Here is a 26,057-nt window from a genome sequence, read left to right on the forward strand (position 1 = left end):
AATTCAAGATGGAGCTCAACCAATTGATTGACTGACTGGATTGGCAGATGGATTACAGTCTGACTGACTGGCATACAGGCAAAGTGAAGTAGCCTAATTTGATCATGATTTTGAAACACAAAAACAAATGTTGCCAAAAGAATACAATGAAAGATAAAAGTAACATAAAAAAAAGAAGAAAAGAAACTGGTCAATAGCCAAAACAGTCCTGAGCTAAATGTAGTGAAATGTTTTTGTTTCACTGAAAATGTTTGGGTTAATACAACTTAAAGTAATGAAGTTGTTGATATGCTCTGTTATTCCCAACATGCTACTAGGTCATGTTTGAGACCAAAAGTTCTTAAATGAAACCATAAATGACTAAAATACATTTTAGCAATAATGTATCAAATGGGCTCGGTACTGATTTTCAGATGGCTACTCTTATCTAAAGTATTTATCCATTTTTGATTAAATTGGTTTTGTATGAATTGGAACATCAAATATGACAGGCAATTTTCAAATTTCAAATGATATGATATTATTTCTCTCTGACCTTGGATTAGACCTTTCAAGTAGCAGGGAATCCTGAACATATATTAAATTATCCCTTTCGTTTATTATCTTCTGCTTATCCGATTTAAGGATCGCTGGCCCGTGAAGCCTATGGCCATCTAACATAGGACAAGTGGCGGGGTACACTCTGGACAGGTCACCAACCTGTTGCAGGACCAACACAGAGGGACAGTACAGCCAATTTAGAATCACAGCAATTGCCTTAACCCTCTCCAGACAGACGTTGCAGATTTGCAACAGTTAAGAACTAACAACCTGATTACCCCACATACATATTTTATGAGGTTTTTTTTGCTCAGAAGTACCACTGCAGGACTTGGTTGTGCATTAGCAACAAAAAACTTAATTTGGGCCTGAGAGGGTTAATAAAGTTTGAGGGTTTTTTTTAAATTATTATTTTAGTTGAGGTAGGATCTGTTTAGATTCACATCCAACTCCTGAAGAAAACAGGGCATTTCTTTCTCTAACAAATTACTTTGTTCTTGTAAAGTTATTCAATGATTTATATGTGTTAGGAGCTGAAATAAGGAAATATAGATATCTTGTCAGGCTAAAACTTGAAATAAATACTGGAAGACAACTACAATATAAAGAGAAACAAAATGATCAGTTTTCAGTTAAATCTTTGTCATATCATAAGTTCACTTCAGCTGGAAAATACAAAATCTGAGATAGGAAAAACAAATATCTGTAGAATCCATTAATGTTCACTACTAAATATTCTATAATTTGTCCACTATAGATTTCGGATTCCCGACTGCCTGATACAATCTGTCTGGTAATGGCCCATTTCCAACCAATCACTGTTTTATGCCAAGATATGGAATCTCAGAATCTCGCTATCTGAGTCGAAGTGTTTGTTTGTGTGCTATCGGACTTAGTGTGTGTCTATGTGTATTGTCCCATCTAACTCTTAACTCTTAACTCATTAATCTTTTAGCAGGCATTCCCAGTAAGCCTTTGATCAAAGCTTGACTGGGAATCCCAGTAAAGTCATCACTCTTTGATGGCTGCTTCCCAAAACTCTGAAGCAGTTAAATAACATGCACATTTTATCTTTCAGTTTTCCACCCAAAATGTATAAATGAATTTGAAAACTAGATCTGTAAGCCTTAATGGAGCACAGTAGGGAAGTTCCTGAAAACTGGCACTGACTGGCAGCAGTGCAGTTGAAGGTCCTTATGGTTCAAATAGTCATAAAATAAATATTGTATCGATGGTTTTCCATAAAACTTTGAGGTTTAGTCTGTAATGCATTTTCATAATAATAAACCCATTTTAGAAAATATGTGGCTGACCACCATTTTTTTTGCCATATTTTTTGTTAATTCTCATAAACTTGTAGTAACATATTAACAAATTGTTAAAATAGTCTTAGCAGATGTTGCTATATTACCCAGAAACCTCTGAAATTACAGTTGATAGAATGTAGAAGTAGAACCCCGAAATCTCAGTTGAGTTCGTCTGATATGGCCCTTTAGAAGTGAAAATAAACACTATATGTGAGAGCCGCACCAGAACTCAAATGAGCAACAAGTTTTCTTCACTGCATCTTCTCACGACCTTGCTTTATGTCTTTTTTTCTTTTACCTCTCCACCTCTCTTAGAATTACTTTCATTAACAACATTGAACATACAAAGACAACTTCCCTGATCTCTGACATTCAACTCCTGAAAGTGGAAGTTGCAGAGGTACTTTTTTCAGCCTTTTTCTCTCTCTTCATCTCTGCTTGTATATCTCTGTTTCAAACACAGTCTCAAGATGAAAGTGGAGGAGAAAGTGCAGGTGAAGCTGCCCTTGAGCAGCATTATATTGCACTAGCCAGCATGTACACTCATGCCAGGCTTTACCCAATTCTTTAAAGGAATAATATGAATATGCTGATGTGTGCGTTGGCTAATGTGAGTCATTAGCAGAAGTGCAGTCTAATGAGGCTTACAGCAGGTCACAGTTAACCAGTGTTTAATGACAAATAAATAGTGAATGGATTGATGTGATTGCTTTAGGGTCAGACAGCATTCAGCATTTTAGACTTATAACAGTATATTTCTGCTATTGAGCATCTATGGTATGTGCACACAGAGCTTCAGATATGCTAGTGTGTGAGTGTGTCTGTGTATGTGTTTCTACTTACTAAGAGACTAACTGCTGGTAATCCTATCCGGAAGTTTTCAGTTATTGCTTCACTGACCTGAAACCAAAATGTGAGTGAGAATTTGTGTGTATGTATATATGTGTGTGTGTGTGTGTGTGTGTGTGTGTGTGTGTGTGTGTGTGTGTGTGTGTGTGTGTTAACACACATTAGTCGTCTGGTGTGCAGGTGCTTCTCTGTATGTCCGTATTAATGTATATAACTGATTCAAAATACACTAAAGTGTGTTTGAATAAGTGCATGCTCTGCAGTGCTTGTGATTATAGGGAGTGCAGAATTGTTAGGCAAGTTGTATTTTTGAGGAATAATTTTATTATTGAACAACAACCATGTTCTCAATGAACCCAAAAAACTCATTAATATCAAAGCTGAATGTCTTTGGAAGTAGTTTTTAGTTTGTTTTTAGTTTTAGCTATTTTAGGGGGATATCTGTGTGTGCAGGTGACTATTACTGTGCATAATTATTAGGCAACTTAACAAAAAACAAATATATACCCATTTCAATTATTTATTTTTACCAGTGAAACCAATATAACATCTCCACATTCACAAATATACATTTCTGACATTCAAAAACAAAACAAAAACAAATCAGCGACCAATATAGCCACCTTTCTTTGCAAGGACACTCAAAAGCCTGCCATCCATGGATTCTGTCAGTGTTTTGATCTGTTCACCATCAACATTGCGTGCAGCAGCAACCACAGCCTCCCAGACACTGTTCAGAGAGGTGTACTGTTTTCCCTCCTTGTAAATCTCACATTTGATGATGGACCACAGGTTCTCAATGGGGTTCAGATCAGGTGAACAAGGTGGCCATGTCATTAGTTTTTCTTCTTTTATACCCTTTCTTGCCAGCCACGCTGTGGAGTACTTGGACGCGTGTGATGGAGCATTGTCCTGCATGGAAATCATGTTTTTCTTGAAGGATGCAGACTTCTTCCTGTACCACTGCTTGAAGAAGGTGTCTTCCAGAAACTGGCAGTAGGACTGGGAGTTGAGCTTGACTCCATCCTCAACCCGAAAAGGCCCCACAAGCTCATCTTTGATGATACCAGCCCAAACCAGTACTCCACCTCCACCTTGCTGGCGTCTGAGTCGGACTGGAGCTCTCTGCCCTTTACCAATCCAGCCACGGGCCCATCCATCTGGCCCATCAAGACTCACTCTCATTTCATCAGTCCATAAAACCTTAGAAAAACCAGTCTTGAGATATTTCTTGGCCCAGTCTTGACGTTTCAGCTTGTGTGTCTTGTTCAGTGGTGGTCGTCTTTCAGCCTTTCTTACCTTGGCCATGTCTCTGAGTATTGCACACCTTGTGCTTTTGGGCACTCCAGTGATGTTGCAGCTCTGAAATATGGCCAAACTGGTGGCAAGTGGCATCTTGGCAGCTGCACGCTTGACTTTTCTCAGTTCATGGGCAGTTATTTTGCGCCTTGGTTTTTCCACACGCTTCTTGCGACCCTGTTGACTATTTTGAATGAAACGCTTGATTGTTCGATGATCACGCTTCAGAAGCTTTGCAATTTTGAGACTGCTGCATCCCTCTGCAAGATATCTCACTATTTTTGACTTTTCTGAGCCTGTCAAGTCCTTCTTTTGACCCATTTTGCCAAAGGAAAGGACGTTGCCTAATAATTATGCACACCTGATATAGGGTGTTGATGTCATTAGACCACACCCCTTCTCATTACAGAGATGCACATCACCTAATATGCTTAATTGGTAGTAGGCTTTCGAGCCTATACAGCTTGGAGTAAGACAACATGCATGAAGAGGATGATGTGGACAAAATACTCATTTGCCTAATAATTCTGCACTCCCTGTATGTGTGCCGACAGTATAGACTGCAGTGTATGTGACCCTGTCTTGGCTGTGGTCACTATAAAGACTTGTATAATTTACCACTACCCTGCTGTGCAGCAAATGACCACCTGTGTCTGTGTGCAATCAAAAGATTAGGTCAGGAAAAGAAAGCAGAAGTAAAATTAGAGGTTGACTCAGGATTGAGTCTTTGGGAGGTTAGGAATTTTAAGTTTCAATTTATTGACTTTACTTAAGAGGATGTAGTGGTTCTGACATACTGTGATGTGCACTGCTTCCAGAGTGTGCCATTTAATGTGCCATGCAAACAGAAACCTAAGCACTTTTGCCTTCCATACTGTATATCATGCCGTAAAAGGCCTCATGAATATACATAGTTGTACATTTTATTTATTTTTGTTTATACTTAATTTATGGCATTCTTTTTCTTCCACAGTACAGTTCATCTTAAATGTAATTCAATAGCTCCTTTCTTATTAAATGTAGAATGCTGCGTATCATCTAGACTGTTTATTTTACAAATAGAAAAAAAATGCAGCTTTTTTCTTTTCTATGCACTCTGCTTTATGACTCCAGTTCAATGTATTGTAAAAAGAAAAAAAAAGACAGATAAAGGCATAAAAACATTATCTGTCTTTTTTTCCACCTTATAAGGTGGACAATAGCTAGTTTTTCTTTTGCCGACAAAGAATAAAAGGTTCTACAATTGTGGCATTTGAAAGAGGACACTAACAGAATTGATTAAAAATAAAAGAGCTAGCTGTAATTTCAAAGAAATCAACTTAACAAATCAATTTATTTTAGTCATTTAAAAGAAGCATTTCATTCGTAGATGAACAGAATGTCCCCTACATTGAATCGAGTGACCATTTGCAAGATAGATTTTCTGTTTCCAAAGCCACTTTGTTGATTCTAACCCATTAAATCTCAAGTTGTGTTTTGCTGTGCCATTAAAATCACTGAGCCCCCACTAGTTCCCCCAGTTCCTCCTGATAGACTGTTCAATAAGTTAATGTTGCCAGGAACCTAATGTAATTCCTGCTAGTATGAGCTGAGTTTTGGCTAATGTTGCTTTGCAATAAAACTTTGTTCCAAGACATTGGAACTGAATCACAAGAGCCTTAAAAGGGGTCTTGGGCCCTCAATGGTGCAACAGTTCTAAATATACACATTTAATTTGATCTATTGCGGACAGAAAGACCTTCAGTGTGATGCATTGGGGGGAGAAAGTGGCAGAGTGACAGAGGGAAAAGATTACCATTTATAACACTGAACTTCAGTTTAATTTAATTCAGCTCAACTTTATTGTCATTGCTCTGAACTTAAACCATTCCCCTTCGCTCAAATACACAAAGAAACAAGAAAACAAAAAACAAAATTCTGAGTGCAGTGAACAAGCAATGAAAACTGAGCAATCAGTCAAGGCGGAAACTACAAAAGAAGGCAAAACAATAGAAAAAAAGAAAGAAAGAAAATCAGCCGAACTGCATTTAATGTTTATATAACCAATCAAATTTTGTCAAAAAAACTGAAAAAAAAAACCCCAGTAAATTAATTTTATATTATTAATTTTCTTAAACCCCCTTGTTATAATGACCTTTCACAGTTTTGTCAGTAAAAACTTAACTGTTTTTAAAAATTGTATCTGGAGTGAATTCTATCTGTGATTGCTTTGAGGTTATTTTCCATGTGGAAAAGATTTTATTTTATTGTTGCAAGGAATGAAAAAAGGCTCGTCATGTCCTGTCACTTTGAGCTTGTGTCTCTGTCACTTTGTATTTCCTTAGACAACTTTTTTTAAAGGGAAAGTCAAGATGTATACCAGAGATGTAAGCCAATACCTGTGTATCAAAAAAAGAAAGAAAGAAAACAGCAATGACTGAAGTTTACAAAAGCTAAAAAAACCCAAACAAAGACACCACAACATTTCTGAAAGAATTGGTTGTCCTTGTAGCGGAAAGGGAAGTGAAGCTCAGAGTAAGTGTGTGCATATTTGTGTGGATGTGCATTCTCAAGAGACTGTGTGTGTGTGTGTGTGTGTGTGTGTGTGTGTGTGTGTGTGTGTGTGTGTGTGTGTGTGTGTGTGTGTGTGTGTGTGCTTGCATGTGCATGCATGTGTGTTTATATTTATTGCCCATGACATTGTGCAAGGACAGTCCTATCTCTCTTGGCGGTAGTATGATTTCCTGTGGTGGAATGGATTCATACGGAAAACCATTCGCTCTCCAAACCCTGAAACTGTATTGTCTGGGGACAATAGGCTCCCTCCATTCCTTTCAAATTCAAATTCCCAAAGCTTTCTTGTCCATCATACTGACAAAACACCGTCGACAGCTCAGAGATACCGAAAGTCCAGAGAGACTTAAAGGCTTGTGGCGGAGAAATTGTGTCGTCACACATAAGATAACGTTTTCATCCACAGGAAACCATACTAACTACATAACATTTTGTTTGTGAGAATTAATTAGTGTTTGGGCTTTTTTCACTCGGTACAAACCACTTGGGAACCTTTGAGTCACAGCATGAGGGATATTTGCATTGCAGAGTAGCCTTGCGTTAGATTGCAAATTTGTAGACTGTGGAGGTCATTTCAAGCAGGACATATTTTAGTCGCCGTCTTTGTTTTGTGACAACAAAAAATGTTCTAATACGGTATGTGTTGAAACAAAATATTAAATAACAAAGATCCTCATGAGGAACGAACTGCTCTGCATGGAGGGAAAAGTGAAATTGAATCTGCAGAGTGGTTTACGGCTTCATATTACATTTCAGTAGACTTGAACAATGCAAGTGTGTTGCAAAACAGTTTATTCTATTATTAATAAATAACAGGCCACCTCTGTACAATAGCCATACACCCTTGAGCAAAACACAGAACCACAGCCTGCTCTGTCACTGTCAGAGATGCAACTATGCTGCTGCTCTGGGACATGGTATAATCTACTAAGGCTAACAGGTCATTATGGAGTGTAATGTCCTGTCATAGCCTAAGTGACCAGTCATTGGATTTCATTTAGACACCAGTAATAGGATAATATCATCTCTGGATAAAGTGCCATGAATTTTTCACCAGAGCAAACTGTGTGGGTGATGCTGATTAAGAGCAGGGCGTGTCTGTTTAAAAATACTTAAATTCAGATGTCATGAAATAAAGTGATACAAATAAATAATACATAAAAAGGAAAACAACTGGGGGCACAGAAACACAACGCAGCTATCTTCCTTCTATCCCCTCGAATCCATTTCTCAATTCTTGTGCATAATAAGGCATTACATAACTTGAGACATGACGCTATAATATCTGCCCACTGGCAATCACATTAATGGGGACTCATAAAGGTGGCAGCATTAAAGCAGTGCAACAGTTCTCCAAATCCATGGTTGAGTGGGGCCACAGTCCTGTTCAAATCTTTTCTTTTCTTTTTTTGTTTTTTGTTTTGTTTCTTCATCTCTCTTCTTAAAAACATATCAACAGCTCTAAATGGCATAATAACAAGACATATTTGTCAGAGCATTATAATGTTAAAGGGCTACATAGATTTATCTGGCTTCTCTAATTTAGAAGTAAACATAAGCTATTCATGGATATCTCTGTGTAAAATGAAGTATCAAAGTATCAAAAACGGTCTAATTCCAAGAGTTGGCAAAATATTCACTGCTGCTCATATTTCAAAATTATTGTTAATTTAATCAGTAATGAGATCATGAAGGCATACTTCCAAAACGCAGGCACCTTCAAACATACCTTCCTCCGCAGCATCACATGGCTAACCATACTGTATTGACCAGAGCTATCTACACACACAGAAGTCCCCCTGCTCCAACACAAACACAACACACACACACACACACACACACACACACACACACACACACACACACACACACACACACACACACACACACACACACTTGTTTATTGGATTTTGATTTCTTTTTGCAGCATGTCAGCATTCCTGAATCCAAAACCCAGAATTTTTCATCAAAAACAAAACAAAAAATAACCTATTGCAGCACTGCTGCCATTTTTAAACCTTTCCTTAGAGGCTTTGTTCTGACTACTTTGATTTAAGCGTTTTTATTTTGCACTGGATCTCCTTCTCTATGTCAAAATGGCAACACTTCAACTTAAATTTAAGTTTGGAAAGAGGGCAAAGTTGCATGGAGCCAAAATCAGGTGAAGCAAGTGAAGACTGCGTTGCTTTGGCTGTTCGTTTACAACAAATGTTCTCCCTCAAATGCCTCAGAATGTTACAAAAGAGTTATTACATTAACAGAGTGACCCAAGGGGATGAATTCACAATGCACAAACTGGTGAAAGCTGAAAAAAACGATCTGACCTGAGGCATTGCTTGAGCAGTGTGGACTTCTCCACTGAAGATTGTTGTTTGGTTTTTTGCAATAACCGATATGCAAATCTAAATTTGATGGAACTGTCCAAAGGTCCGCAAGCAAGCAAGCAATCTTGGTGATAATTTAAAGGAATGTGTGTTGTTTGCTTTTAATGAGTGTAGTCAGAGAACTACACACATTTAAAATACCAAAGATTTCAGAATTCAAAAAGTCTTGATTTTATATGGTGAAACAATTTTTGTTTGACTAAAACAGGGGAGGAACGTTTCCTTATAATTCCACCAACTTTTTCATTGTGCTTAATGAATGTTATTAATTGTAGAATGTGTTTAGATTGATATGTGGCGTTGCTTTTGATTTACACAACAGTTGATAGAATTATGACTTCTGCTGCCTTTTGCTCCCTTTACAAATATATCTACAGTATGAAATGCATTCCCCTTCTCTCCCCTCTCACACTTGTTAACATACAGCACATCTTCTTAGATTCTTAGATTTTGGCCACTTCCTGCATCTCTCTTTCTCATACATTGTACTTATTTTCTAAGAAGGTTGTGAAGTCTTTCAGGATAAAGGCCCCATGATAAATTTTTGACTTTTACACACTCTGGCACTGAATTACTTTAGCGCCTATGAACATAGAAGTTTAATTTCTTGTCTTTGTGGGGCTCATCTGACTTGTATCCTTAGTGCTAATTGCCCCGTTTAACTGCCAATAATCACAATAGAAACAAAACAGCTCACACAACCAGTAAGAGCATTTGTCTTTTCAGAGTAGTGCACAAATTAACCTAAGCTTGATGCTTCTCTTCTCAGTAGCTACAGACCGATTTCAAAATTACCGTTCATTTCTAAGATTTTAGAAAAGGTTGTGCCTAAGCAGCTTATAGCTGTTCTAGATGAATACAGCATTCTGGATAAATTCCAATCTGGCTTTCGTAGAGCTCACTCTACTGAAACTACACTTCTTAGAGTCTCCAACGACATTTTAATGAGATGTGATGCAGGAGAATGCTCCGTTCTGTTGATGTTGGACCTGACCTCCGCCTTTGATACTGTGGACCATCATATTCTGCTACATAGGCTGAGAGACTGGGTGGGTATATCAGGGGCTGCTTTGGACTGGTTTGAATCCTATTTGCATGAACGATCCTTTTCTGTGGCTACCTCTAAGTACAGTTCCTCTTCTACTTTTCTTGCCTATGGTGTGCCACAAGGTTCAGTTTTGGGGCCTTTATTGTTCTTACTGTATTTACTTCCTCTTCAACACTTATTGAGCACTTTTAAGGACATTTCGTATCACTGCTATGCAGATGATATTCAGGTATATATCTCCTTTAAGCCCCATGATGTTTCCAAGCTACAAATTTTGCACAAGTGCATAGACTCCATTAGATGTTGGATGGCTGGAAACTTTCTTCAACTAAATGAGGAGAAGACTGAAGTTCTTGTTTGTGCTCCTAAAACTTTTGTACCTAGTGTTATGGAAAACTTGGGTCCACTTGCTACATTTGCAAAACCGTCTATCAGGAGCCTTGGTGTTAGTATTGACTCAGCTCTGACTTTGGATGCCCATGTAAAATCTTTGGTTCGCTCCTGTTTTTATCATTTGAGAAACACTAAGCTGAGTCCCATTGTATCGCGCTCCGAATTAGAAATTGTCATTCATGCATTTGTTTCATCTCGTCTGGACTACTGTAATTCTTTGTTTACTTGTTTATGTAAAGCCTCTTTGGATCGTCTGCAAGTTGTTCAGAATGCTGCTGCAAAGCTTCTGACCAAGTCCTCCAAGTTTTCCCATGTCACACCCCTGCTGATTCAGCTGCACTGGCTCCCCGTTAAATTCAGGATCCAGTTTAAGGTTTTGACCTTGACTTTCAGGGCCCTGCATGGACAAGCACCAACATATATAAGTGAACTTTTGCATCCATACATTCCCAGCAGGTCCCTGAGGTCATGTGACCAGGGCTTGCTTGCTGTCCAGCACACGAGGCTGAAAACAAAAGGCGACAAAGCTTTTGGAACTGTGGCCCCCAGATTGTGGAACTCTCTCCCTTTGAGCCTGAGATCTGTGGACTCAGTGGTCACTTTTAAAAAACAGCTAAAAACCCATCTTTTTAAACTTGCTTTTAGTTGATTTTTATTTTTAGGTTTTAGCTTCTGTGAAGCACTTTGTGATTTTTATCTTGAAAGGTGCTATATAAATAAAGTTTTACTTACTTACTTACAAATTGAAGCAATTAGTGTTCACATAGAGCAGCTCATGCACTCATTGTTTTTACAGACATTTCCTGTTAAATTCATAAAAACAAAACAGCAAGCACTCTTTGGCCACTGTGGCTAAAATTACCAAACCTTTCTGTCAAATTTATGTCATGTTTTATGACACGTGTAACACCTGCCTCTTATTATTTAGAAATTTGAATGTTTATTTCTCTTCAGCTATGCTTCATGACTTCAGCATGTTTAACTTTTTGCTGTTAGCTTCTGCAGCATTAGTTGTGAGAAGTTAAGTTTTAAAAATGTCAGTTCTGAACTGTAATTGTGAACAATGATTTGACACTTGTTCATAAGGTTGTATTGATATTCCAGTGTGAAAAGGAAATTTACAAGTCTTGCATAACTTTATACTGAGCAGAAAAATGTTATGGTTACAAAATTGTTACTTTTGAATTTAGTTTAAGAGTTATGGATCATGTCATTTTTTTAGGAGAAGCATATAACCTACAGCCAAATCTAATTTCTAGCCAGATGCATTAGTGCCTTAAAGGTAAAACATGAAAGCACATGTGTGCTCAAACAAATGGACAATATACTTTACTTCAACAAGGATCTGAAGCATGACTACTCCTGTCTTCAACTATGGGATTAACACACATACTGTCATGTCTTCAGTACTGCAATACAGTGTGCAAATGCTTTTGCACAGGTGAATAGGCATGTCCATGCTTCTTGGTAAAGTTTACAAAGTTTGAAAAACAAATTGTTCCAAAGGTCCAAAGATTTATTTGCCTGGTTAGACCTTGGTTTGTTACTAATTGATCAAAGATTGGATAGATTTTTACTGGAAAATATCACATTAAGCTTGGAGGCAGATGTTTTCAATTTTAAATGAATCCACTCTAGAGAAACTTTGCCAAAGTAGAGGGGTTTTTATGTGTGGCCAAAATAAAAAAACAAAACATAACCCTTACATCTCCTGATACCGTAGTTGTACGGTCACCGTGGTACAGAATATGGCTCTATTGCGTCTTCTTTTAGAGGAAATTTGAAGGATTTGTCTTCTGCTGCTGATTTAGAAAATATTGTCATTATATTAAAAACCCCTGTACCAGACTTGTACAGCCCCTTCTGTTTCACTGGAACACCAGACCTTCTTCTAAAGTTAAATTTAAACCAGAAAAAAAGATTATATTTTAATTTTATAAAATTATTTTCAGACATCACTTTGGCTAGTGTTTAAACAAGCCGTACCTTTACTTGACGCAAAGCAGAAGTGGAACTTGTGCAAAATATATGTCAGGTTTCATATCATTGCTTTCATAGTAATGCAGTGCTTTACTTAATTACGTAAAGTAATTCAGTACACTACTTGTTGCATTACTTTGCATGATCTGACTGCATTGTCACATTAGTACCAGTTGATATAGACATTAGGCTACAGTGGCTACAGGCCACACAACAACACAACTCTCTATCCTAATGAGAACACATATACGATTTTTCTTTTAGTTTTTACGTATAAACAACAACACAAAGAAAAGTTGAAAAGCAGCACAAAGCGATTTTAAAGCGTTTGGCAAGTTAGTCTACTGTAGAAACTTTACATTTACATCTACATTACCTGTTGAAGTTCAGGGTCTGACTGCTTTAGGCTGAGGTCAGCATACACTCAGGTTTAACATTATTCTGGCTTCTTGGCTAGCAATGGCTTAGCATGTTGTCTGAAGCAGAAACTTGCAAAGAGTTGTGTTAGCAGTATAACGCAGTTGTTGCTATCCTGGATGCTATTTTCCATCACATGCTTTTTGTAAAATTTAAAAAAAAGTAATGTCCATATCTCCACTCCTCAAAATCTCTAGTCCACTCCACCGTTTCTCTCAAGCAGGTGTGCAGAAAGAAAAAAAAGCATGTTTGATGTTTTTTTTCTTTTCTTCTTTCAAACCTGGCACGCAGATAGTGGAAGATCTTTTGTAATGTAAGTAACAACATAATCATAATTTCATTATTGTACTTAATGAATTTAGTACAAGGACGTGTTACATTACTGCGTTACTAAAAAATGTAATGTGATTCCAGTAACACGTTACTTTGGAACATCGTTCTAAACTAATGAATAAATTCAATTAACGGTTGTGTCCTCATGGAAGAAAGAGTGAGTGTGCACACTTATGTCTTACTCTTGTTTTCAGTAGGGCAGGAGCAGGTTGAGTGATGGATATATTGTTTGTGTGTGAGTAAGAAAGAGAAAAGAGAGTGTGGAGGTCTGTTTTTAATGAGAAGAGAGTTTGGAGCAGACAAAGAGGCCAAGCTACTGGAATGTCAAGAAGAAGGCTCTATGTATGTATGTATGTGTGTGCATGCTTGTGTGTGTGCATCCAATTACATTAGCTTTTACTCACTCAAAAAAAAAAATCCCATGGAGGCAATGCACAGATCATCAACAACAGTGTCAACGGTGTCCAAGCATGCGCTGCCATTCATATATCCACAAGGACATAGTGATCACTGTGTGTACAGAAAAGCATACTTGAACCCCACACACACAACCACACCACTCTTCCTGATACCCTGTTTTGGAGCTGCGATGAGCCGTGTAAAATGAAGAGCAAACATACCTGGATGTCATTATAGCCAGACTTCAGACCAGCTTATTACTAAAACATGGGGCCTATAACCAACTGTGTGTGCGTGTGTGTGCATATGCTTTTTATTTTTGCAAGTTTTCACACATGAAGTACCTTGTGTGCCAACAGATGAGTGTGCTGGGTGTATTAGCAGTATGGCAAGTTTTAATATTTATTCTGTAATACATGGCATGAGAAATACATACCAGCATTGCTAGGTTTGCAGGAAATGTTTCCCTGCCTTTGCTTAAGGTTTTCCTTTGTATTCGCTTAATTTTTGCATTTCTATCTTGCATTCGTTCCTTCTTTTCTTACAAGTGTGTGCTCTCACTGCACACACTCATCCATAACATGTGTTTTGACATTCCTTCAAAGCACCAACAAAGCCTCTTAATTTCTTGAATTTGGAAACACTGTTGTTATAGCTCTGACATTTCTGCATTTTTGTGGTTTCACAGTCTGTGGCAAAGAAGGCTGACCTGTCTGTGGCTGCGAGTGAGCACGAGACCATGTGATGGTGTGTTTATCATAAAGAAGGACAGAGAGACAATAAGAATACAATTGGAGGTTAATTTGAGTAACTGAACTTTTAACATCCATATATATGTATTTTCTTTGTTCTGAGCTATGATTGTCGCCACTCTGTCCCTGCTTCTTCGGTTTTTGAAAATTTAAAGCAGAAAAAAAAAGACAAAATGGATCTGTACTCTCTTTGGCTCGTGTGTAGCACGGAGCCACCTGTCTATAACAGAAGCAAAAAAAGGATAAAGTAGAAAAGGGAGAGAAAAAAAGACTACTGACTTTTGGGTCATTAAGGTAGAAGTCCATTGATTTTGGCTGTGTCTACCCTGGCCAGTTCTTTCTGCTTGTTATTGACCATCTGGTCTGCACTTTTTCACCAGATCTGCTGTCTACTGTCTGCTGTTAGTGTAAAAGGGAGCATATTTTAATTAATTCCCATATAGGTTTATAGGAAGAAAAAGATTCAAATGCTTCTGCATTGCACCTATTCATTTCAAGTTTGGAGTTTAATCAAATATAATGCACACTGATTAAAACTTGACTTGACTTCACAAAATCAGATTAGATAGCACGCTTTTTTGTTGCTTCTTTTTTTGTTTTGTTTTTTAAGGATTTTTAAAGATACTGTGACAATAGGTTTTTTTAAGTATAGGGTGGGTTCCCAGAGAGTGAGCCTTGGAAGCTAAGCTAACCCAGGACCATTACAGATTACATGGAAAGGAGGGGTGATAGTCAGTAGAGGTGTCATTTGCATCTGGGCAACATGGGGTACCAGGAGTCAAGACACACAAGAGAAGGGGATGGTAGACAATAACGGAATACATGTACCGCTGTTACGTATTTAAAATACAAAATATGAGTAACTGTATTTCGTTACAGTTACCGTTTAAAAAGGTGGTATTTAGAATACAGTTACTTTGTTGAAATAAGGGGATTGTCGCGGGTCAGGATTGTTTGGGTTGTGTTTGACAGCTATGATCTGTTGTTCCAGGTGGCAGCGTTATGGTTGCCATGGTTACAGGGTGACTCGCTCTCTCTGCGACTGTGTGTTTCCTGGGTGAGAGAGCGCCTTTTTGTTGTTGTTGTTATGCTAAGCTAATAGGCAGAGTGTTAGAGACATAGCCCTAAAGAATGTAGCCTCATGGGCAGTGTAGTCCGTGCTGCAGGGAGAATGGACTGCCATATCCGTTATGTGTTTGTGAGCGCGAGGAGGCAGAAAAAGGAGAGTGGAAAAGTACGAGTTATCATCGAGTAGAAACGGGAGCTGGAAGCATGTAAATATAATAATAACCACTGCAGCCAAGAAGATAGTGATGGGATTTCTGGCTCTTTTTAATGAGCCGAGCCGTCTCTTTCGGCCCTGAACTGGCTCTTCAGGTTGTTTTGTTGCTTTAATTAATTTATTATTAACAACAATATAAAATTATGCACAAAAGGAATTACTAATGTAAAAAAAAGAGTGGTTTTATTTATATATGTTCATATATAAATATATGCGGTGGCCCCTAGAGACAAAGCACGTACAAACTCCAAAACACATTTCTAGCGTTAACTGAACTTCCAAAACAGAGCTACCTAGATCACTTAAATTACACAATTGAAAGCATGAAAGCATGTGTGTATTGTTTGTGTATTTATACACAAGCACTCATATATATTCGAATAATTAAAAAAAAATTCATTTACCTGTTACTACCACACACCAAATCCGGTCATTGGTACTTCCTGGCTTGTGTAGCCAATAGGTAACAAAGCTCAACACTGCGCCTAGCATCCTGGAGCACTTCTGTTGTCTTTTGTATGTGTTTTGGAGTTGAAGTGCTTATGTGAATGGCTGAATGAGGCAAGTTGTGTAAAGCGCTTTGAGTACTCAGAAAGAGTAGAAGTGGCTATAAAATAACCAGTCCATTTAAGGGGGTTAAAGTGTGTGGTTAGATGACAAGATCAAGGCCCAGGTGTCAACTCCAGATTCACACATACCAAAGAAAAACAGCTGGTGAACTGGAGTCTGTCTTGACAACCTTCTTTTAAAACAGTTTTGCATGTTTGTGTGCATAACCATACTTGAAGGTATGCACACTCCTGCACACATGGGAAAAATGATCAAACGGCAGGTACAAAACCATCTTTCTTTTTTTGTGTGTGTGTGTGTTTTTTCCAGATTGTGCGTGTCGGTTATGTGCGTCTAGGGAAGGACCTAAGTAACACTTCTCATGTAGATGCGCGTTTTAGAAACAATCTATCTTACTCAAATTGTTTGCTGATTTTTCCTAAATGATGTGATTATACAAAACAAAATGATCTTTTTGTTTTATTTAGGACTCTGACTTATGATCACTCAGGTCGTTATTTCTAATCAGGATTGTAACTTACTGCATTAATTAACCTAAATCCTTTTGAACTCCCAATAAATGAGTATAATAGAATGAGCATTCTCCAATCCATGTCAAATCAAGGCTTTGAAGTCAAGAGTATTTATGAGGACTACTGGAAAGAGAGGCAGGACTGTCAGGGGAAATTATTTGCTGATAATGATTTTCATTGTAGCAAATGTTATGTTCAGCATCATTAGTCTTCCTCTGACAAATGATGAGCGTGAAACTGTAAGTAAACTTCGGCGTCAAGGACAGAGCAACAACACCCTAGGCTTTGCTCCAGTTCAAATAAATCTGCGTGTTTTCACCACTGGCTTCTTCTAAATGTATTTGTTTTACATCTTGTTTTTTTCAGCCCTTCGTTGCATGCCAGCTGAAGCTCAGGAGACTGAGTAGTAATCTGTGCCTCCTCAGCTGCTTGGATTACAGATGGCGATGTGTTTTGCAGTCGCTGAACTTGACAGCAGCTCTTTTCCTTTCACACCTTGCTTGTTGTGTGTATTTTAGCACTGTTATCTGAGGAATCAGAGACAAAGAAAAAAAAAAGACCAGGAGGACATGCACTCATGCACACATTTTATTATGTAGGTGTGTAAGTCTGAGTGTGTGTCATTGGTTCTGTGCACGTTAGTGTGCACAGTCACTGCGTGCATTGTCTGTTGTGTTTGTTACATTTCCACCGTCACACATGATTGATTGCAGCTTCAAAACTACTCATGTGCAGGTCCCTCGGTACTCGCCAGTACTTGGAAACCAGTCACACAGCAAACACTACACTCACACAGCCATGGAAAAATCATTCTTGAATTTCAAGGAATCTCTGTGGTGACAGTGACATAGCCCCTAGTTCCACTTGGAATGGCAGTTCTTTGATTGCTGACTCAAATAACAATGAAAAAAATGCTGGAAGCCCCCCCTGCTGTGTGGTGGAGTTGCGCCCATGCCCCATTTAGCTCCCACAGCAACAGCTTGACAAACTAGACTGATTGCTGTTCCAAGAGTTAGGAGATTGATAGCTCAGTGGCAGCTACTGCACACTGGAGTTCAGCAACAGGACGGAAATAACTTAGATGCATTCCACCTGCAAAATATGCTGTTTAATAGTATGCTTTCTTACTTTTAACCTATTACAGTTTTTTACAGACGCTAGGACACATTTCTCAATACTTAAGTCACTTTTGCAAAACTCTTCACACATTTCTCCTAACTGACCCTCAGCCTGGCAAAGCAGTTCATTTCACATTCAAAATGCACTACAACTACCAAAACACTTCATTCAGGTCTCAAATGAACACATTCCTCCAGAACACTAGCAAAGGTTGACAGCCGACAAACACACTTTGTCACCCACAAAACAATAACCTAAAAAACACTAACAACATGTAGCATTACACAGTGTTTTCCTGTGTAAAACAAGGACACATCTCTGTTTATAATTTCAATATATGTTACTGGAATGAATCAGACATCATGTATTTATGTTTATGTATTTTTATTTTTTTGCACTAAGTAATCCCAAAATACAAGAATTTGTATACACACCATCCACTGATACACATACAATAGTAATGCTAATCTACTTGGTCTCCTCCATTTGGCCACAGGTTCTCATCCACATCACATCTTATGTCATCTAGGGCAACACACCTAGGAAAGAATCTTCTGGCATGCCAGAATTGAAGGAGTTGAAAAATTGAAGGAGTAACAACTGTGTAGATGTTCATCCACAATGAGAATCAGCTGTGGCTGGTTAAACTGCATTGTTAGATTTAAAATATGTTTCAATAAAATATTGCCGTTGGATTTTGCTGTCTTTTCAAGTTTTGCATTGTGTTATTGTTTTGACCATGAGTTTAACAGTTTTGAAAACAGTATGTAAGCACATGCAAAATGTCCTGTCCGTACAAAGATTTTTGGCAGTTGTTGTGTCTGAGTGAGAAGATGATTCATGAAATTTGAGAGATGTAGTCATTGAATGCATTTTGAGCCAAGACAATGATAACTGGTCCTCAGTTTAGCCCACATAGACTTCTGTTGTGCTCACTGTGTGAGGAGTTTTGCAAACGTGACCTAAGTATTGGGAAATGTGTCCTAGCGTCTGTAAAAAACTGTATTAACAATAACTTTTCCAAAGCCAAATTTTCATTCTTTACCTCTTCAAAGAATGTTTCTTGACCTCTGCAGCAGTTTTTTCAAGCTACACCTGCCTAGGAGCCGATTACAACCAAAGTTCAATAGGCTAAAACTTTTAAACCTTTTTACAGTTTTTCTCGATTGCTAAAACACATTTCTTGAAACTACGCCTCATATCCTCACAACAGTAAACACAAATCCATAACCTCTCACTCAATTCCCCAAACATCCTATTTCCAGGTCAAAATGAAGCTCTACACCCAAAACTATTCACTCCTGCTGAAAAACCAAACTTTGCCCTCAGACATCAAACACAAGCCCTCAAAAACACACACACTACAACAGAGTTTTGCACACTGGTACAATTACAGTTTTTTCTGAATGCTTAAACCCTAACTGTGATTCCTGTAGCACAATCTCTAAAACTATTCAGACTTATAGCAAAACCACTCACTGAGTTTGCAAAACTAAAAGCACAAAAACTGCTTTGCACTCAGTTTGCAATTTTGTAACACACACTTTGCAAAACTGTAGGCACAATTCACTGCACAACACTCAATTACCAAATTTCCAACACACTCCTAGCAAAAGTATACACATGTATGGCTATCATTAACACTAACTTGCCAACTGTCTGGCACACTTTCACATGTGAAAACTTTTTTAGATAATTAGTTCACTTTGCAATCAGCCTAAGCACTATAATACAGGTAAGCTGTGTGTGCGGAGTACAATGGAGGGAGCAGAAAGAGTGAGAAGTAGAGGAGGCCGAGGAAGAGGACGTGGAGGTGAAGAAGTAGGATGAAGAGGACGACAAGGACAAGGAGGAGCAAGAGGAAGATGAGGAGGGGGGAGAGGAAGATGAGGAGGGGGGAGAGGAAGGGTAGGAAGAGTAAGAAATAGAATTGCTGATGACATCAGAGCTACAATAGTGGACCATGTAATCAACCGTGGAATGACCCTGAGGGTAGCTGGCCAACGGGTCCAGCCTAACTCGAGCCGCTACACTGTAGCAAGTACCATAAGGACATCTTGAAATGAGAATCGGTTAGTACAGTCACTTCGCACAAAGATTTGTAGCACTGCCATATGCCAATGAGAAACACACCAATACCATTGATGTAAAAATACTGAAATTGTTACTTTACAGAATTGCTAGATGACCAGATGCTGGGGCAGAGGAAGCATGTTCACTGCAGACCAAGTAACCCATATAGTCATTATGGCGATTGCAAATAATCCTATACTTGGAAATAAACACTTGTGTTTGTTTTGATGTACTTGAAGTTTGGATCCCTCTATGCTTATGGATCTATGACAGAAGTATGAGCTCAAACTGACATAGCCTACCTTGTGCACAGAGAAAGCAAAAGCCAGATGTGTTTTGTATTCATACCATCAGTGTGCAGTTGGCGCATTGTGTGCTTAGTAGATGATGGCTTGTGTGTACTGTTTGATACGGAAACACCATTTTTACGAAGGTGTGAAGAGTTAATCTAGCTGTGTTTGCTTTTGCAAGAGAACTACAATGTTTTGATTATTGGGTGACAGGTTTTCTTATTTGTGTGAAGAGTTTTGCAAAATTAGCCAATAGTTACAAAAAATGTGCTTAAGCAATCAGAAAAAACTGTAATTCAAAACAATAGTTCCAAAACAATTAGGTTGCTTATGGTTCTCTCCTTCAAAACCCTTGTCACATGATAAACACAAAAGACGCAACCAATGTATGTACAGTGGCACATTGTCATTCATGTACTATACAGTACAACAAACACCAGAAACATTATCCCACCTCAGCATCTTGTCTTTGGTCTGGGTCAGGCCAGAGAATCTCATCCACATCACAGGCTATATTGGCCCCAGCCAGGCAGCGGGGGTAAAATCCTCTTGCATGCCTGATCCACCCCTGGCATGCATCTACTGATATGTCTAGGCAGGCCTCTTCCATGGCCTGAAGGAGGTGAACACGGACATAAGGTTCTCGGTCATACACTTTCCACCGCCATGCCGAAAATAACTCCTCTATCGGGTTTAGAAAGGGAGAGTATGCAGGCAGAAAGATATTAGAAAACCTTGGGTTATTGGTAAACCAGTCACGAACCAGAGCAGCGCGATGGAAGCTGACGTTATCCCACACAACAACGTAGTGAGGCTGCTCTGGCTGTGCTGGTTCCCTGTAGTCCAGCTGGAACATATGTTGTCTTAAACCATCAAGAAAAGCAAGGAGAGAAGCATAGTGTTATAGGGTCCTAGTACGGCATGGTGGTGGAGTACCCCTCGTTGGCTGATGGCTGCGCACATAGTGACATTCCCCCCACGCTGACCAGGGACATTTACAATAGCCCGATGGCCAATTATGTTCCTCCCCCTTTTCCTTCTTTTGGTCAGGTTAAAACCTGCCTCATCCACAAAGATTATTTCATGGGGAACAGGCCGTCCTTCAATCTCAAAGATTCTCTGCAAAACACATAACACAGTAGAGTCAATCGGTACCCTGAACCACAGTTCAAGAGTGCTGAAATGGCAGCATAAACTGCCATGCTGTGATGGTACACAATACTTTATACAGTATCAAAACTCATACCTGAACATATTCCACACGTTGGTTCTTCACTCTGTCAGAGTTTCGTTCGAAAGGGACTCGGTATGCCTGTTTCATCCGGAATTGATTCTTTCGGAGGATGCGGTCAATTGTGGAGAGGCTGATGGCATTTATGCCTCGAAAAAGATGATCATCCTCAATCACTCTCCTTTGAATCTCTCGCAGGCGGATTACATTATTTGCAATTACCATGTTTACAAGTTCCCTCTCTTGCTCCTCCGACAAAAGCCTTAACCTGCCTCCACCAGGTGGTCGTCTCTGTGTCCTACAAAAATAGAAGCACTCATTACTGTAACTGTCACACATTCATTTTACAGGAAAATAATGGAAACATACTGAAACTCAAGACACATAAGTTCAGTAACTTACAAGTTACTGTACAAAGCAGTCTTACTGCAAGTACACCTACCTGTTTTCCTCCCTGAAGGTTCTGATGATGGAGGCAACAGTGAAGCGACTCAAATTTGGTTGTACTCGTTGCCCAGCCTCCCTCATAGTCATCCCATGGACAAGGACATGGTCAACTAAAGTGGCTCGAATTTCATCCGAGACTGACTGTCTTCGTGCCCTTGCTCTTCCCCTTCCTTGTCGCCGTCGTTCTCCACCTCCACCTCCTTCACCACGTCCTCCTCCTCCTCCACCTCTCCCTCCTCCTCCACCACCTTCCTGTTGTCCTAGACCACCTCCTCCTCCTCTTCCACCACGTCCTCCTCTTTCACCATGTCCTCTTCCTCCACTACGTCCTCCTCCTTCACCACGTCCTCCTCTTTCACCATGTCCTCTTTCTCCACCACGTCCTCTTCCTTTGCATCTCTTTGGATCCATTGTTTCAAACCTGAATGAGCTGACTTTGGCCCTTTTATCTATCCATCGCAGGTTCTGATTGGTGTGTGCTAAATTTTGACTCCTAGTGTTTCCACCTGGTTAATTGTGTGCTAATTGAGCTCAAGCTATGCTGACTTAAGTTAACATTATTGCATGCTAGTGCTTTCTAAATGACTACATGGTGTAAGCACTGTAAAATGTAGGGATTTGTGTGTAGAGTTTTGCAGTAACAGTTCACCAAATTTGAGTCATGTGTCAAAGCAGGGAATAGTGTTTATAGTTCAGGGAAATGGGTGTGCTTTTTGACCAATAGCGTTACGGTTTTGAAATTTTAGTTTAGAGGCCTGGTTATAGTGTTTAAGCAATCGAGAAAAACTGTAATAGACAGACATTAACAACACCCTGTCATCTTTATTTCTTGCTGGGATGTCATCACGCTATTTATTATGTGGCAATGCGTGTTAATGTAGAGCAATATATAAACATAATTCGTTGTACATCAAGTTAGAACTTTAAACTATAAGTAGGCACTCATTAGAAACTTAGTTATTAAGGGGCATCAACATGGGAAGCGATTAGCAGTGATTTGGCAACCAGAGACTGTAGAAAATCAATGACATTCAGCGACTTTAAATGTGGATGAGCAAAATAACTAGTGGCAAAATAAAGTGTACGGGATCTGAATTAAACATTTCAAAACCTTGAGGCAATTGATTAAAACAACTGCCAATGAGAGTGAAATACACTGCTGACTGACATATAACAGAATATAACAAAGATATGTTACTGTAAATCTTTAAATAGAGGAGGATTATCTAGGCAAGCAAGTGGACCTTGGAAGGTCCACTACTGATCAGTCTAGTCAGATCTGTCAGTAACAAAGCTAATTGCTTCATGTGTGGGTGTCCCTATAGGCTTTGTGCTAATGCTAAGTGTATATACACACACAGACAGACAGATAGACAGACAGATAAAACTGTCCTTGTTTCTGCACCACAGGGGAAATAAGAGTTTTACATTTCCCATCGTTGGAACTATCATAACTTTTTATCACATGCAATACACTTTTAGCTAAAATTTCCATGCCACTTCAGTTCCCTAGTCAAGGTCATGGTATATTTGCACAGTGTGCCAGTGATGAAGGCAGTAATTTTTGCTGATATTATCTTGGAACCCAGGAATTCTGTCATATATTATAGTCCATTAATTAAGACAGTCATTTCTCTATCCATCCACCTCCCCCTGACTTCTCCATCTGAAACCCTTTCCTCCTCTAGCTGCCCTTCACCTCCCTTTTTACTTTATACTTTCTTGTTCCTTTGCTAACTTCCAACACGTCCCCTTTCCTAAATCCTTTGGGGTGACTTTCTTTTTTCTGCCGTTATTTTCCTGTCTGTCTCACTCTCTTTCTCCATTTTATCATCCCCATCACCATATTAATTTTCCCCATATCTCTGTTTTACTCTCTTTCTTTCTTCTCTGTCTGTTTTTCACCAACTGGTTTTAATAAATGAATGTCTTGGTATTAGCACTGACCTTTTGAATTTGGCTCTTGGGGATGTTTTGGGTTATGTTAGCTATGTTATTAACCAAAAGGATTAGGGCTGTGAGGGAGGTTCCTGCTGGCTTATGTCTGATTAGTATTATCATTATTTAGTCTTGCCAATGGGAAGCAAGAAGAAATATTTATTAGATACACACTCAATTCTAAAAACTGATAATAAAAGTTTCTTTCCCCTTATCTAAGTTTACCATGATGCCACTGATGTTGCTCTTAATGCTATATTGGATGTATATCAGCCCCTAAAAGTAATTTTAATCCCATCACCTTAACTTTAGCCACAATAAAAACTGGTATGGAAATAAGCTTAAATGTGGAGCCGCAGGTTTGCCTCTCTTTCGTCCACTTTTGTCTCTACGCAACGTTACTCGGCCTCGCCTCTCCTTCACTGAACACAACTCCCCCTCCCCCATAGCTTCACCTGCAGGCAATGACAAGATGAAAGCGGAAAATCTCCGTTAGCGAGTTACCGCGGATCGCCCCGTGCATGGGGCTGGACGGCGTCAACGTGTTAGCGAGCTAACCGCGCTAACGACATGCAGCCCGGACGGGCTGCACGGCCTAAAATCCTTTCATTTTCTCAAAAATCGACAGTGCGCCTTATGTATGAATTCTGGTTGTGCTTACTGACCGCGAACCGATTTTATGTGGAACACAGCGCTCAGCAATCTGTCAAAAAATGTTTTAATATGACTTTGCTAAGCTACGGAGCTGCACCGCTTGATGTCGGAGGATTACGGCTACCGAGGAGGAGCCTCGCGGAGTGATACGTACTGTGTGTGTATAAGGACCACAAATGGCACCTGTTCAGAGACGTGGTGCAGCTGTCTCTTTGTTATTACGCTCAGCGTCTATTAGTTTACATTTTGACTGCACAATTGTGAGCTTTTTGTTATGCACAAAAACAACATTTTCTTTTATTTATGGACCATGATTATTTAATAAATGCTGATAGTTTATTTTTGAGTAATTTCTTCATGTACATCTACGCTGTATGTAAATAAAAGTGCCCGTGTGACATCTGGGACACAATGTGACTAAGAACTCTCTTTTTGTTCTTAACTTATGGCTTTAAAAAAAAAAAATCGAGATATATATATTATATCGCCATCCAGCTAAAAAATATCGAGATATGAATTTTGGGTCATATCGCCCAGCCCTAACTCCACCTGTATAAAGTAAAAACAAAGAAACAAAAAAATTGACAGCTCTCAATTTTCTCTCACCACTCAATTTTTTTTCTTTCTCTACCGCAAAACCTACAGATGTTTCTGATCAAAGCAGTGTTATCCAGCTGTCTCTCCCCTCAACCCCCCACCCCATCCCTGAAGCCAATTCTCAGGAATCTTTCTCCCATTCCTCATTTCATGACCTCTCTAATCCAGGCTTGTAAAATATTAACTGCCCTACTCAGTCTCAACAATTCATCCTCCCTCTTGTGCTGTACCCCTTTCCATCTAACATCTCTCTACTCACCACCTCCCATTCCATCTCTCTTTCCCTGCACTTCCTCTCCTTTTTTACACACCCCACTTATTCTCTCTGGCTCCCAAGTTCCTCTCAGAACATAACCGTCTAAAACGTGAAGTATCAATTAACCCGGTTGCCTGCAAATCTTCCTGTCTTCTCCAGTGGATTTGGCAAGCCGGATGATGGGCAATGAACAGACTGACACACATAAACACTCAGACACTCTACGTTTACTTGTGCAGTGGGGCCAAGATAAGATGGCAGGAAACAGGAAGTGGATTTATTTGAGCATTGGTGCCCTGACTCATAGACAGACATGCACAGAAAACACGCATACACACTCACATACAAACACTTACACAGCTGCAGCTGCCTCAGTGTTCACATAAAAGGAGAGGCAAATGCAGAGAGAGCGAGTGAATGTTAAGCTCTCCGTGGGAAAGAGAGACAGGAGAGGATAAAGTGATAACTTCATTCCAAGATGTTTGCGGAGGAAGTGTAAGTGTGAGAGCGTGTCTGTGGGTGCAGAAGTTGCATGTTCATGCATACTTGTGTAGAAGTGTGGCCTGTATGCATCTGTGAGAAAAGTACACATAGGTCTGTATCAACAGTACATCTGTATCAGTGCATTAATATGTGCATGACCGTGAAAGTGCCAACAGCAGTTTATTGCTGATAGTTATTATGTCATACAGCAGTTAATCAGATCTCTCTTTTATAAATTGCCAGGAGGATTTAGCATTTTGCTGCGTCATACCTCACAAAACATCTGAGGACCCTGCCTAACCAGCTGTGCCGCATGCTGACTGAGGCAAGAAGATTTCAGTGGGCCTGTGA

The 26,057-nt window shown here is 39.3% G+C and overlaps 2 protein-coding genes across 3 annotated transcripts in view; one reads left to right on the forward strand and one right to left on the reverse strand.

Annotated features, from left to right (window-relative positions):
* Positions 1-26,057, forward strand: part of cntfr (ciliary neurotrophic factor receptor) — a 227,353-nt gene that overhangs the window by 92,081 nt on the left and 109,215 nt on the right. The window lies entirely within an intron of this gene.
* On the reverse strand, positions 20,542-22,556 carry LOC309709913 (uncharacterized protein). Its single transcript, XM_082538893.1, has 4 exons — positions 21,774-22,556; positions 21,347-21,629; positions 21,037-21,219; positions 20,542-20,784 (listed from the first exon to the last, which is right to left on the reverse strand). Exons 1-4 carry the CDS (start codon positions 22,187-22,189, stop codon positions 20,692-20,694), a joined length of 975 nt encoding a protein of 324 aa, XP_082395019.1. The 5' UTR covers positions 22,190-22,556; the 3' UTR covers positions 20,542-20,691.

The sequence above is a fragment of the Aulonocara stuartgranti genome (genome assembly GCF_965226115.1).
Source record: "Aulonocara stuartgranti genome assembly, chromosome: 7".
Taxonomy (NCBI): Eukaryota; Metazoa; Chordata; class Actinopteri; order Cichliformes; family Cichlidae; genus Aulonocara; species Aulonocara stuartgranti.

Coding starts and splice junctions, on each gene's coding strand:
- LOC309709913 (XM_082538893.1), bottom strand. CDS start 22,189: ATGGATCCAAAGAGATGCAAAGGAAGAGGACGTGGTGGAGAAAGAGGA. Junction 21,630..21,773: donor ACCTTCAGGGAGGAAAACAG/GTAGGTGTACTT, acceptor CTATTTTTGTAG/GACACAGAGACGACCACCTG. Junction 20,785..21,036: donor CAGCCATCAGCCAACGAGGG/GTACTCCACCAC, acceptor TAAACCCGATAG/AGGAGTTATTTTCGGCATGG.